The sequence below is a fragment of the Eulemur rufifrons genome, chromosome 15, assembly GCF_041146395.1.
Source record: "Eulemur rufifrons isolate Redbay chromosome 15, OSU_ERuf_1, whole genome shotgun sequence".
Classification (NCBI taxonomy): Eukaryota; Metazoa; Chordata; class Mammalia; order Primates; family Lemuridae; genus Eulemur; species Eulemur rufifrons.
The window spans coordinates 47,388,679-47,403,541 of record NC_090997.1 but is presented as its reverse complement, the minus strand read 5'-3'; the positions used below and the strand labels follow the sequence as shown (position 1 = coordinate 47,403,541).

The window sequence follows — 14,863 nt, the reverse complement described above, 5'->3', positions numbered from 1 at the left end:
CATCTTTTTTATTTAGAAAAGAATTAAAAGCAGGACTGATGGAGCATATATAGAAAAATACTCAGTCATATGTTCTGTTAGTACTTGGATTCACATTGTATCTTTTGTTATATGCAATAAAGTTCTTTTTAGTTTGTGCCTTTCTTTTGCAGTGCTGCATGGTGCTGAACCATTGCCATATTACACTGCTGCCCACGCAATGAGTTGGTGTTTACAGTGTTCTCAAGGAGTGGCTTATCTTCACAGCATGCAACCCAAAGCTCTAATTCACAGGGACCTGAAACCACCAAAGTAAGTTCTAATGATATGGTACCCCTCGCCCCTGCCCCCTTCCTCCTTCTGTCTTGTTCTCACTTTCTCACTTTCTTTCACCTCCCCCACCCACTCCCTAATTCAACCTGATTGTTGTATAAAAGTTTCTCTTTCTCTTTTTGGCTTACTCAATGTTTATTTTTAACTTACCATCATTTAGTCATTTATCTAAGCTTATATTTTAGATGTTGTCTTTAGTTGGATTTTTATTTTTAATAACTCCTACCTTTGATTAGCATACTTGTAGAATCTGTTAGTCTATACATCTCATTTTGTGCCTGCGATATATAATGTTGCTCATAGACAGTTCCTGGAGAAGAGAGACAAGTCTGACTGGTTTCTTCCTGTATCCCTAACAGCTAGCACAATGTCCACAGGTAGACATTCTACAAAAATTTGCAGAGTTGTTACTACTCGCCCTTTTAGAGAGAAAAAAAAAAAAAGGGCATTTCTGGCATCTGGGTGGAGATTGAGAATATTCTGAATTTCTTCATAATGAGAATCCTTGGGACTTCAAAAAACCTGTAAATTCCTTAGATAAGTAGTTTAAAAGGCAAAAGTTTTGGGTTTTTTGTTGTATAAATATTCAGTTAAAGAAAACACATGTAAAATGTATTGTTCCTTTTTCTCTCTAATTTCTTTTCTTTATGCACCTGTGACAAAGTGAAAAAGTCCCCACATATCTTCCCAGACACCACCCCCTCCCCACCACATCAGTCTTCCGTGAGAGGTTCCCCCTAAGAAGTCAGTATCGTCTTCAATTTTTCCATTCTGTTGATTCTGGTTTAAAGCATTAAAACATCCCTTCTGGGTGTAACTTTTCACTCATGTTTAATGTGGTACACTCTACATGCGTTCCAACTCTTAGAATGGCTGTTCTTGTGAGTGTACCTTATTTCTACTCCTAGGCTTAAACTGGTTCTATTTCCCCAGGTCCCTGGTAAAATAATGTTTAAGCTCTAGATTCATGACATTTTCATTTTTTAAACTCAACTCCTGAGGCTATTATCTTAGCTACCTGCCTTAACTAGTGAAGAAAAAATGTCTTTTTTCTCTGGTTATGGATATTTGATCCTCCTTCCCCACCCCCCGCATTAACACAGAATTGAATTATTAAAGCAAACTAGTGACAGTTATAGCTCTTATCCAGCAACAAATTGACCGGTGGTTTAAAGGATATAGGCATGCGTTAGGTACAGACAAAACATTCTTTTCCTTGAGGAGCCTGAAACCATCAGATGCAACACCTAAGTGTCCCTTTTCTTCTACATTAGGATGTGTTTTGGCTTTGGAATAAGTGGCTAGTTATTGAACAATATATGGAGAAATATCTTACAAAAGGAAACCATTTCCATTTTCTAACATCTTTTGTATTGCATTAATTACACGGCTTAAACTACTATCCCCAATCTCCATCCAACTATACCTCATAAATTTTAGGTTTATTTAATCAATCTAATTAGTCGAGATATAGCCTTCTAAAATCAATTGTAGATAGGGATTCTCCTTTTGGTAGTAAATACCATTAACATCTAGGTCATTCATTCTTCTTAGGGCCCTTTCTGGTTGGATCCATCTTGCAAATCAACTTTGGTGCACCTAGTATACAAATTGGAATGTAGAATTAGAATTGATTTTCCAGAAAATACTGGGGAAAAGAAAATTCTTTAGCATGGCTATGCTTTTATGCACAATTGAATATGCATGAATACCTGCTATATCTTGTTGTCAGTGGAAAATCTATAGATTCTGTGATCAGGAAGAGTTCCTCAGAATGGCATATAAAGAAAGCACCTGATTATCTAATGAGGCATTTTATATGGTATTTGATTGTGTTTGTGCCCCTATTTTATTTATCTTGCAAGTTCATTCACAGGTACAGCAGAAATTAAAATGTATTTTAAGTCCTAACTTAGTGAAAGTAAGCCTACAAAGATAATGTAAGTTCAAATTTCAGTGAGCCTTGAATGGCATGGTGAAGGCTGGTGAACTATTAAAATCTTGTGAGTAGAAGGAGTACTAATATATCATAAAAGTCATTCAGAAAAATTATGATGTCTTAAATGTATCAGGATAAAACCAGTTACAAAATTCTTAACAATTTTCTTGGGTGAAAAGTGTAAGAGTTTGAACAAAAGCATTGAGATGGGGGGAAAATCTTTTTAGTTGAAGTACATACAGAGTGCATTTAGCATTCTTGAATTATCAAGGAAGTATTTTTGGTAATACGGAGATCTGAATAGTAGTATTTGAATTATGAAAATATTTTTCATAGTATGGAGATGTGAATAGTAGGTTTTCTGGCTTATCTTAATCACATTGGACTAAAAGAGAACAAATTTTATAAATAATCTCTCCAGATATAAAAAGTTTGTAAAATTTGTAATTAAAAGGAATCCCCATGTATTGCTGTTGCATATTAATTGCTACAGTGTGATTATGCAAATTATAGTACCCATCTCTATTTCTGTTTGTCATCAAAAGCAAAACCTTTTAAGTAAGAGTATGTTACTTGATGATTGTAGTCAGGTAATATGGAATCTGGAATCTAGGAAAGTCAGAATCTCTCTCTCTCTCTTTTTTTTTTTTTTTTTTTTTTTTTTTTTTTTTGTCACCCCCTCCCACCCAAATTCAGAGTCTTAAGTTCAGAAATTTTGTAGAAATCTTTCATTAGGTCCCTTTTAACCATAATGGATTTGTACTCCTCCCAAACACACATATTCTGAACACAAAAATGGTTTGAGGATTGACATTTTTAGAAGTATCTTCAAAATGAAGACATTTAAATTAAGGACCATTTTCCTTCTATGTTGGTTTATTTAACTTTATTTTCTTAAATTAAATTATATAATGTTATTATTTTTAGAATAACACATTGATGATTAAGCCCCCATTTCAGAACACCATAATGTTGACTTACTAGAAGTTTTTTGAACCCCATGTTTTATTTTGGACAGAGAGAAGTATTGTCAGGAAAGATTACAGAGAGATGAAAATGTGAGTCTAGCAGCCTTCCTAAGAAAGCTAAGTCTTGGTCAGTTAATTTTTGTTGATATTCCTCTGAACTATTAGGCTGGTATAGTGACCAAATAACATTTCACAGAAGTTGAACTGTAACATTTATTTTGCCTAATTCTTTCAATTTCCACGAATATCTCTTCTTGTATTGTAGAATCAAGTATTGGCCTTGTAACTTTTGACATATATATTTTTTTAACAGCTTACTGCTGGTTGCAGGGGGGACAGTTCTAAAAATTTGTGATTTTGGTACAGCCTGTGACATTCAGACACACATGACCAATAACAAGGGGAGTGCTGCTTGGATGGCACCTGAAGTTTTTGAAGGTAAAATGGCAAAAGCATGATATGATTGACAATCTGCCTCACCCCATGTGAATCCAATATGCATTTACAGATTTTCCCCATTTCCATGGTTTTATTTCTGCATAGTGCATAATTATGAAGTATATACTGAAGTCTAAAAAGGAGTTAAATAAACTTAGTCTTATATCCTAAATTTAATGGCAAGGTTTCAGTGTCTGTCATCTTCTATGCAGGTTCAAGCATATATACATTTGATCCTCATTGTTCAGAGATTCTATAATTGCAAAATTATCTACTTTCTAAACTTTATTTGTAACTCCAAAATTAATACTTGTGGTACATTCACTGTTATTTGCAGATAATGTGCATGCATGGAGTGGGGTAAATTTTGATTCATCCAACACACATTCCTAACTGAGGTCATGTAACAAAGCAATACTCTACCTTCTTACTTCAGCTCTCATGCTATAAACAGGTGTCCTTTATGATCTGGTTAGAGCCATATTTTTCCCATTTTTGTGAATTTTGTTGGTGATTTTGCTGTTTAAAATAGCCCCCAAGCATAGTACTGCCTAAGTACAAGAAGGCTGTGATATGTCTTACAGAGAAAATACATGTGTTAGATAATCTTCATTCAGGCATGAGTAACAGTGCTGTTGGCCTTGAGTTCAATATGAATAAATTAACAATATATATTAAATAAGGTGTCTTTAAGCAGAAGCACACATGAAACAAGGTTATGTATTGATCAGTTGACAAAAATGTTGTGACCAAAGGCACACAGGAACCTAACCCTGTATTTTCCCCTAGGAACAATTGTTCAGTGTTCATGGAGACTTTGTAGAACATAAATACCGGGAATAGCAGTGCTTTTGTATTGGTTTCCTAGTAACTAAAAATGGACAGCCCTAAAATTTAAATGAGCATTCTTTAAAAAGAATGCAAGTAATTGGGCAGAAATATGATAGTAAAGACTAGAAGTAAAGGGCAAACTTACATGTTTACTTTCTTATTTTCTTTTATACCTCCATTTCTCACTCAAGTCCTAAAAGATCAGTCTATAAATTGTATACTTGGTTTCTGTATAAAAATATCAAATTATCTTTTAAATGTGAGAAGTTAAATTGAAGGTGTGTGATTTATATGTTAGGAAGTATGAATGCCCATAAAATTCAGACACATTGAATTAATCAGACCCTGATTTTTGGCTCATGTCTTTTATTTTTGATGAGTTTAAAGTTTTTTACTTTTTTGTTTGTTTTTAGCCAACCCAGAGAAAAAGAAAATGCTGTGCAACTAGTCACTTTAGTGGATCTGTTCTGCCCTAAAATGCAATTAAAAAATTAGTAGACAATGAAGTGTTATATTGTATAAAATTGAATAATGCCTTCTATATCATATACAGAATATATATATTTGGCATTGTTTTAAAATTATATACTTATTTAATAAATCTTTTGGTGAGTTAAAATGGCATATTATGGAGAACAAAAGATTTGTTTATACAAGAGAGTAATAGTTACTGTTAATTGTCTAGAGCAACAAAACTTAGACTATTAGGCTATGTAGACATCTTCATTTCTGAAAGACGTCAACTGGCTGCACCTATATCCTAAATTAGATTGTAACATTGTAAGCCACATTACAGTATACTACTTTGCCTGTAAAGCTATCACTATAAAAACTATTCATTCTTAATGGTGGATTGGGGTTTTTTTGCCCATTTATTGTATGGATTCACTCACCAACTGAGTAGTCCTACAAATTTTGCTGTATAATCTAAATTTTGCTGTTTACTATAAATCTGTTATCTATAATTTTTATTAATCACAACTTATGTTTAAGTTTGAAAATTAAGAATTTTATCTAACCATATGTGGGGGGAAAAAATGCAACTCGAAATTAGAAAGTTCTTTTGCTTTGATAGCAGAGTCATGCTTTCCTGTCAGAGAATGGGAAGAAAATTTAAGATTAAAATATTACAGAAAGGAATGTATAAATGTTTTATACTCTGCCCCAAAGAAAGTATCAGTCTAAATAACATAAAAGACAAGGCCTGTGCCTCTTGATCCAAAGGTAGAAAATAACTGACTTTCCAAATAGATTTTTTAGTGTATTCTGGATTCTTAATTTATTTAAAAATGTATTTATTGAAAAGACTTAAAGTACTTCAGAAAGATTAACTTCTTAGCTCCACATGTGATAGCCTCTTGTTTTTATCCAAAATACCCATTCTTAAAATTTATGGAAGCAGTTGTTTCTTTAAGTCATGTAGAAAAAAAGTTTTGAGATTATACTACCTTTTTTTTTCTAGGTAGTAATTACAGTGAAAAATGTGACGTCTTCAGCTGGGGTATTATCCTTTGGGAAGTGATAACGCGTCGGAAACCTTTTGATGAGATTGGTGGCCCAGCCTTCCGGATCATGTGGGCTGTTCACAATGGTTCGTGAAAAGAAATTTTTCTTAAATGTACTTTGTATGTTTTCTATTTGGAAGATTGTTCCTGTCCCCTTCCCCAAAGGAGACCATTTATTTCTAACATTAAAATGTATAGTCTTTGTTACCACAGTACTTTCCTATTATCAGTCTCTTCCCTTGTCCCTGCCCCAAAGTCCAGCAGGGCAGGGTTGAGAACAGTCCCAGCATTCACATGGGACTGAGGACATTTGCTGGCTGTGCTGATTAGGAAAGGCCATCAGTGCACAACCAGAGCCAGCTGTCTAGGTTGGCTCTCTCTTAGTGATAGAGAAGCATCGGACTAGACTGTGGAAAAAATTAAATAAATACATAAATAAAATCTTTCACATGGTTAAGATAACTGGGGAGTAATAGCCTTTTCCTCCTGAGGAGACAAGGGTCTCACAGAGGAGAGAAAGCAAAGAATAAAAGTTGTTACTTAAACTCATAGGCAAAACGCAAAGTGCTTCTCATGCCCTTTCTTTTTATATTGTCACCCATCTTTATGAAATGAGTCCTATTGCCTCATTTTACCAATTAGGAAACTGAGACCTAGAAAGGTTAAATAACTTGCCCAAGAGCTGGGATTCAAATCCAGATCTTTCTGACTTGAATGCCTATAAGTCATATTGACTTCTGGAGTCAATGTCCTTGCATCCTCCTGTTCCTTTTATACCTCTAACAATGATGTTTTTAACCACATATGATGTTAGAATGCATCCTCTCCATTAATAAAGTTCCTTCACATTTGCTTTGGGAAAATAAGCTCTTCATGAAGTTATTTAACCTTCCTAACTTTAGTATCACTCTCAGTTATTTCACTTCTATCAGATTATTATAATCGTTCTGATTAATGACATTTTTGTATCTTATTCCACAAGTGATAAAAACAAATGTCTGCCTGCTATTTAGGTCATTCATAGACTTATCAAACAGTGCCATAATCTAAGTAATCTTAGCAATTTTTACCAGTTTCCTGTACTGCCTTTAATGTTACTACCTTTAGTGTTGTAGAGAATGCTAGAACATTGACCAAGAAAGTTTGCTTTCTTTCTATCAGTTGTCAGTAAATAATTGAATGTCAGTGAAATAAGGAGCAAAAGAACTAACTTGTTAATTGATAAAATTATAAAAATCTCCTTATATTTGAGGACTTCTTTAAGTAGGAACCTTACTAATAATAATACAGGTTTGGTAATTACAAAAGGTTGGCAGTTTTCAGCTTGTGAAATGCAAAATGACCCTCCCCACAAAAGGGTCATTTGGTAGTCAGTGAGTATAACACTGTAGTTGACCCCTTTTTAGATATGGAAGATGATTTTTCAAACCCATTTGCAATTGAATCTGAAAAATGCAATTCAAGAAAGGTTTTCTGAAACCACCATTTTACTTTTCTTAACACATTAAGCCATTGTTATTTGTTAAAAGAGTGTTTATAACAAATCAAATATTGTTAATTCTCAGTCTTACTATAATGTACTATAAAAATTTTTATTTAACTTTTTAAAAGATGTAGTTTCCCCTTTATGAAAATATATATCGATAGAATTAAATGTTAACCTAAAGGACAAAAAGTGTACTTTTATTACTCTAAATTATAAATCATAAATTACAGGATCTATAAAATAAATACTGCTTTGGAAATACATATAAAAAGCTTGCACCATTCTTTGGGTAAATACATTGTTCCCCCCCCCCTCTAATTTTCAATTATAGGTACTCGACCACCACTGATCAAAAATTTACCTAAGCCCATTGAGAGCCTGATGACTCGTTGTTGGTCTAAAGATCCTTCTCAGCGCCCTTCAATGGAGGAAATTGTGAAAATAATGACTCACTTGATGCGGGTATAATCCTTCTTTTGAGGGGCTTTGGATTTAGGGGAATTTAATATATGCTGAGTTTTAATGGGATTTTAAAGTAAAAGAAACATTATCACTATATTCTGCTTTATACTTTCTGTATTTTCTAAATTAGAATGAGTATTCATTACTCATATAATCACAAGAAGAAATGTTATTTTGAGGGGGAAATCTAGTTCTTTATAATGGAAAGAAGGCCAGACTAGGTTTCTGGACTTGCTTTTCTGCTTACATTAGTGAACAAGTATGTTTGTTTCTGGACCTGTTGCCTCATCTGTAATGTGAGAGAAACTGAATTAAATTATCTCTAAAGCCTTCACAGGACTTAGGTACATTTGACTCCAATACATGCTAAACTAAATTTTAGGGTTTTTTATACCGATCTTCATCAAGCATTTAATCATTTATATAAGACAGGAGAGAGATTCCATTCTCAGACACATTTATTTGAGTGATTTTTACTATTCAGTTTTTGTTGCATATTTTCAGGTTTTCATATGCCAATAAAAAATTAAACTTCTAGGATTTATAGACTATTTTAATTTAGAAGAATAAAAATGATTACCAACTTTTTCTAGTCTATAAATTAAACACTTTTAGAATTATTTAAAATATTTTAGGCCTCTAGTTTTTGATATACTAGCAAAAACTGTCAAGTGGTACCTTGGCTTTAAAAAGTATAAGTACTTAGGAAAGTACCTGAATTTCAGAACAGTTTGTTCAGTAAAAGAATCTTGTAATCTCCTTAAATATAGATGAAGTGATGTCCTAAATGATGAAAGATTAAATTTGTTCAGTCTATTGAAAATTACTTAGGCAAAGCAGGCTGACCTAATCTGATTAAAGTTTACCATCATATTTGAATACCAGCTATGTTATATAGAGCTCTAGTCCCTAAAGGTATGTATGTACATAAGAAAACAACCTAGTCTCCGTAGTCAGAGAACTTAAAATTTTGTGATACATGAATTGTTTGAATTATGAGTGTGTTTATACATGCTTTGTCTAATTTGAGGGGAATACATTTCCTTTTTTTCCCTTAAGTTCTAATTTTTTGGTCCAGTTGATACTTTTACCATTCTATCACCAATTTATAGAAAGATATCTATAATCTATCCTCTTGATATTTAAAATATTAGTTCCAACAATTATTCTTTAGTATACCAGTCTCAGTTGTCAGACTAACAACGATTGCAACAATTTGGAAGTTTACATCAATGCTATAAGAACATAGATGTGTTTTAAATAATTATGAGGAATAATACTCTTCTATTTCATATGTTCCTCTAGAGAAATATTTGTTGTTTTCTTTAAGACTATCTAGACTCCATGTAAAATAGATTCTTAGGTAGGTGCATGGCATTGATCACACTTGAAATTCAAGAAGAAATGCAGTATGGTCATCTTTGTAAAATCAAAAACTTAAGCAACTACAAATTCAGTATGTACCTTAGAGAAAATAAAGCATCATCTTTGCTATAGTCAGATCCCATGACAAGGAAATAATTCATTTATACTCTTTAGGTTAATCTTAGCAGGATTTAATTTGTGTTAAAGTAATTTTAAGCTGTGATTTACTTTTTTATATATAGTATTTTCCAGGAGCAGATGAGCCGTTACAGTATCCTTGTCAGTATTCAGATGAAGGACAGAGCAACTCTGCCACCAGTACAGGTGAATGGATGGATAGAAAGAGTAATAACTTGATTTTTTTTTTTGTATCTATTCCCATGAAATTATAATCAAGAAGCAATGAATGATGTCTCCATTTGCATTTTAATTCCTTCATTTCATATGATTGACTGCAGTTTGAGTTTCCAGGTACATCATTCTTCATGAAGCACCCAGATGAAAGAGTTACTGAAGACCGGCTTCCAACTCTTCGAATTTTTGCAGTTATGCATAAAAAGATTGGATATTGTATTGCTGTGAATGTCATTCTTAATTTGAAAAATAATTTTCACATGGATATGCTAGATCAAGTAGTATTAGAAATTATTGAAAATGTATATATTTCTTCATGATTTACTTCTCCTCGATACTCTTACTTAAAGAAGCTGTGTTTAGTTAAAAGTTCCCTGTTTTCTAAAATATGAAGTAGTAGTGGGATATGTAGTTTGTAGTCATCAAAAAAAACTTATAGAAATAACATTGTAATTGGAAATATTGTATTTCTCAAAATATAATGGCATTATAAGCATTTCACTATTAATTAACTAAAAGGTATGTGTGTACATATACACATATATTTACCCTGTACTTAAAATTTTATTTTTATTGGTCTATTTTTCCCACCTCAAGAATAGTTTTATTTTAAGCTAGTTTACTCTTTGACTAGTTATTCTCAAAAATTCCAGTTTTACTGAAAATGTTCAGTAAAATATGAATAATTTTCAGCTTTCTAGCCCCTCTCCTAAACTTGCTTGGCTAAACCACAAGCCTGATTAAATCCAACACTCAGCTTCCTCCTTGCCTGTACCAGTGCAGCTGAATGGGGCTGGAGACAGCACGTGTACCATCCTTACATGCATATTTAGTGCTGCTGGACAGTTGTCCTGTATTTTAGTTCATCTCCTCTCTCCTAGATGTCTTAATTTTATATTTTAGGTTCTCCTTGAACTTCAGACACCTCCTTTCCACTCCTCATTCTCAGCTGACCTTGTTCTCTTGAGTAAATTGGAGTAATCGAGAAGGCAGCTTCCACAACTTCCCTCACTACATCCACCCACCTACCTGCATCTGTGCCCATCTACTCTGCATTTTCTTTGGTTACCAGTTACTATGGCTGACATGCTTCTAGCCAAAAGCATACCTTTTTACTTGTCCATTATATCCCATCTGCCCTTCCCAGAAATTCTCCCCTCTCTCGTATCATCAATTTTAGCCTTTCTACTGGCATCATTCCCAGAGCATATATAGTCTGTATTTGCATTCTCTAGCTTCTCTCTTGTGCTGACTCCACTCAGACTTACATTATACCACTACTCTTGTCAAGGTCACTAGTTACCTCTATGTTACTAAATCTAAGGAATGATTTTCAGTTCTCATCTCTGACTCTCAGCAGCATTTGAAATAGTTCATTGCACTTTCCTTCTTAAAGCACTTTCTGCAGTCGGTCTCCAAGATACCATACTGAGCCTACATCTCTAGCCATTTGGTCTCACTTTTCTTTCTTTCTCTTTTTTTTTTTTTTTTAGTACTCCTTTTCTCTTATGTTTCACTTTGGATAATTTCTATTCTTCCTTCCTTCCTCTTTCCTTCCCTCCCCTTCTTTCCTCTCTCACTCCCTTCATTACTTCCTTCTCTTCCTCCTCTTCCTTCTCTCTTTCCTTTCTCTGCTTCGCAGAAAAGTATGTTCTTTGCTAGTTATTCCTCACATCCCCAACCTATAAATGTCAGAGTGCCCAGGGCCTCTTCATTTGGCCTCTTCACTTATGCATCTACTCTCATTTCCTTGGTAACCCCATCCACTATTACAGCTTTATATGCCATCCATTTTCCGGTATTTTTCTCCATCCCATACCCAAACTCTATACTCATATATCCAACTACTTTCTTTATCTCTAATAGGAACTCAGACTTAACATTTTCCAAACAGAGTTCCTGATACTTCCTTCAAACTCACTCCTCCTATAATCTTCCTCATCTTTTTAGTAGCCCTCAGTTCTACTAGCTCAGGCTAAAAATCCTAAGTTATTCTTGACTATTAGAAGACTATTTAGGCTTCTTGGTTCCTTTTTTGTGCTATCCTTAAGTTTCATTTAAAATGGGTTTGTTTTGGGGTATCTTCATTAGCTTGAAAAGTCTTATTTTATTTCTATTTATGTATTGCCAGTTTAGAAAACAATTTAAGTTACATGTTATTGAATAAAGCATTTGTACTATTACCAACCTGTAGTAATAAATGTTCCTTCTTTCCTAGGCTCATTCATGGACATTGCTTCTACAAATACCAGTAATAAAAGTGACACTAATATGGAGCAAGTTCCTGCCACAAATGATACTATTAAACGCTTGGAATCAAAATTATTGAAAAATCAGGCAAAGCAACAGGTTTGTTGTTATTAAAAATAAAATTGAATGATAGTCTTACCAGTAGTCATAACATTATACTAGCTGAAATTAATTTTTTGCCATCTTCTATCATTTGAATCCTTAATCTTCTTCCTGAAGCGGAGAGGTGAGCTTTAGAAATATAATGAGATTATGAGATTCTCCTTACCATTTATTATCAAATTGTTTTCCCTTTCATTGATTGCTACCTTTGCCAACTCTGTAACTTCCTCCCTATGATAATTCCTAACTTTAATGGTTGATGGTTAAAAATGTAAAATGGATATGTTTCAGCTGCACTGCCCAGTTAAGGGAGTTGTCATAAATCTGTCATTTCATGTTGTTCATATTTATTATATTCTTGCCATTGTTTGTTTAAAAATATTTTAAGGAGTGATTTTATTCATCTTACTTGAGACATTTAGGTCAATAATTGGGGCATTTAACTCCCAACTGTAATGACGATCTTTTCATACAGACAGGTCGTGTCTGCAGCTTGCTGTCCCTTACCCCTGTAGTTCCCTCTCCTGAAAATTTCCCTCTTCAGAGCAGTACAGGATCCTTAAGAATCCCACTTGGCATCTTCCTCGTAGGCTGCCCAAGATTTCTAAATCAAAAGAACTTCAGTAATTCAGATTGATCTGTAATTTTAACAGAGTGAATCTGGACGTTTAAGCTTGGGAGCTTCCCGTGGGAGCAGCATGGAGAGCTTACCCCCAACGTCTGAGGGCAAGAGAATGAGTGCTGACATGTCTGAAATAGAAGCTAGAATCGCTGCGACCACAGGTAAAAAGGAACCACAAGTCTGAAGAGAGTGAAAATGTATATAAGCCACTTTGACATGGTAGTTTCAGTCGTTTCCATGGGGATGTCAGAAATTTTTGTGCCTTATGTATTTTTTTTAAAGCAGGAAGTAGGTTTACAATATATTTTTCTAAGCTTCTAGCAATACTTTATGCATTTATCTCAAATTCTAAATAAGAAAGGTATGAGTTGTAAAATTATTTGCATTATAAAATATACCTTCCTAACCGTAGATTTTATGAAATGTAATTCTTTCTGCTCAAAGATGAGCTGAAAGTCTAAGTGAGAAACTGAAATTTTGCCAAAACTAGAATGCTTTAGGGGATTTTGAGTGATTCTATTTGATTTTTGTGCTGAACTCAATAGCAAATATTTTATTTTGAAGTCAGCAGAAAATTGTACTCCAGAGCCAAATAGGATTTGGCCTTACTGTTGCTCCTTCTTCCTTCCAGTGGCAAAAATAGCTAAGCTGGTTGTGGGTAATTCTTTTAATTGTATAACAAAAAATGATAATTTTGTTGGATCTTGAAAAAGCCAGCATTTACATTCCATTTTTTGTCATTATTAATCATGGAAGAACTGGTTAGCACAATAACAATTACATGTTTTGTGTCCTAAGTAAACAGACAACCTTCTTGTCTAACTAGGTTTCATTTTAGTAATGCCAATTTAATTTGGAGTGTTTTTTTCTGATTTTTCTCAGGGATGGAGGGGAGCTTATTATAAAAGTAAACTCATTTCTGTTGTGAAAAATGTGGAAATGTAAACAAGCCAAAAAAATAAAACTTGAAAAATTACCTCACTCAGACATAAACACTTAACATTTTGGTGTATTTACCTCTAGTCTCTTAACTATATTTGTGTATAAATATGTATTTCCTTGTATATTTGCATATATATTTTTTAACTTAGCTAACCAAGTTTTATTTTTTAGGGTTTTTTTTTTTTTTCATTTATTTGTTTTTTTTTTCTAAATAGAATATTGTCGTTGTGTGTGGAGCTCTTTTCAGAAAGAAGTTGTCAAGATGAACCGTCATACTAGTCTTCAACTAATCCTGATCACTGATTTTATCAGCTAGCATTAGAATCCATTAGATATAACAGAATATCCAAAATAACAGTGTCTGTAACACATAAGCCTTATTTTTCACACAAAAACAAGTCTGGAGGTAGGCTCCATGATCATTAGGCAACTGGTCTCCTCCTGTCTCTGTGCAACAACCCCTATTGGATGGGTTCCATCCTCAAGGTTACCTTGTGATCCAGAATGGCTGTTAGGGTTCTAGTCATCACTTCCACATTGCAGGCAGCAGGAAGGAAGAAATAGGGGAAGGGCAAAAGGACATCCACATTCTTTGAAGGAGCTTTCCCAGAAGTCCCTCCTGACAATTTTCACATGGATGTCATTGGCCAGAGTATTGTGGTCAGGTGGCTACACATAGCTCCAAGGCAAGGAGGGATCTGTGGTCTTTTATCTGGGAACTTTACAGTCCTAAATAAAATTGGGTCTGTTGCAAAGAGAAACAGGAAGAATAGAGATTGGTGGGGGGGACTAGCAGTCTGCCACAGTTGTATCTTCAGAAACTATCATGTCGAGTGGAAGTCACCAGCCGCTGACAAGCCCTTCTGGTCTCCATGAGTCACAAATATTTCTTTGGTGCATGGTTGTTTCAGTGTAGTGTCAGATGAACCCTGCTCACAGGGACATACCCTCACACTTTGGGGAGCCTTCTTCACTTCCCGGATATTATTCAAGATAGATCTGCCAAGTGCTAATTGCTACCCTAAAACAGAAAATAGTATTATAATAATAGTTTTATGTCTTTGCTAGTATCATTTTTCTAGTCAAGCACTGGTTTATAATTATTCTTTATAGAAATGATATTTCACTAGAATAAAGATAACCACACACATTAAAATTATCCTATTCTTTCTGCCTGAATGTAGAACAAATGCTATTGTACTTCGTTTGAATTTTATGCAAATTAAATTTTTTAGTGTATTATCTTACGTGGAAAGATTCATACTCCCCAGCCTTTCTATGACCTTC

The 14,863-nt window shown here is 34.0% G+C and overlaps 1 protein-coding gene across 4 annotated transcripts in view; it reads left to right on the top strand.

Annotated features, from left to right (window-relative positions):
- MAP3K7 (mitogen-activated protein kinase kinase kinase 7) overlaps positions 1-14,863 on the top strand; it is a 61,894-nt gene that overhangs the window by 18,627 nt on the left and 28,404 nt on the right. For all 4 annotated transcript variants that reach the window (XM_069488962.1, XM_069488959.1, XM_069488961.1 and 1 more), the window contains exons 5-11: positions 153-291; positions 3,533-3,657; positions 5,951-6,079; positions 7,811-7,941; positions 9,549-9,630; positions 11,879-12,009; positions 12,666-12,795. In XM_069488962.1, coding sequence (XP_069345063.1) covers positions 153-291; positions 3,533-3,657; positions 5,951-6,079; positions 7,811-7,941; positions 9,549-9,630; positions 11,879-12,009; positions 12,666-12,795 — 867 coding nt within the window. The remainder of the gene's footprint in view (positions 1-152; positions 292-3,532; positions 3,658-5,950; positions 6,080-7,810; positions 7,942-9,548; positions 9,631-11,878; positions 12,010-12,665; positions 12,796-14,863) is intronic.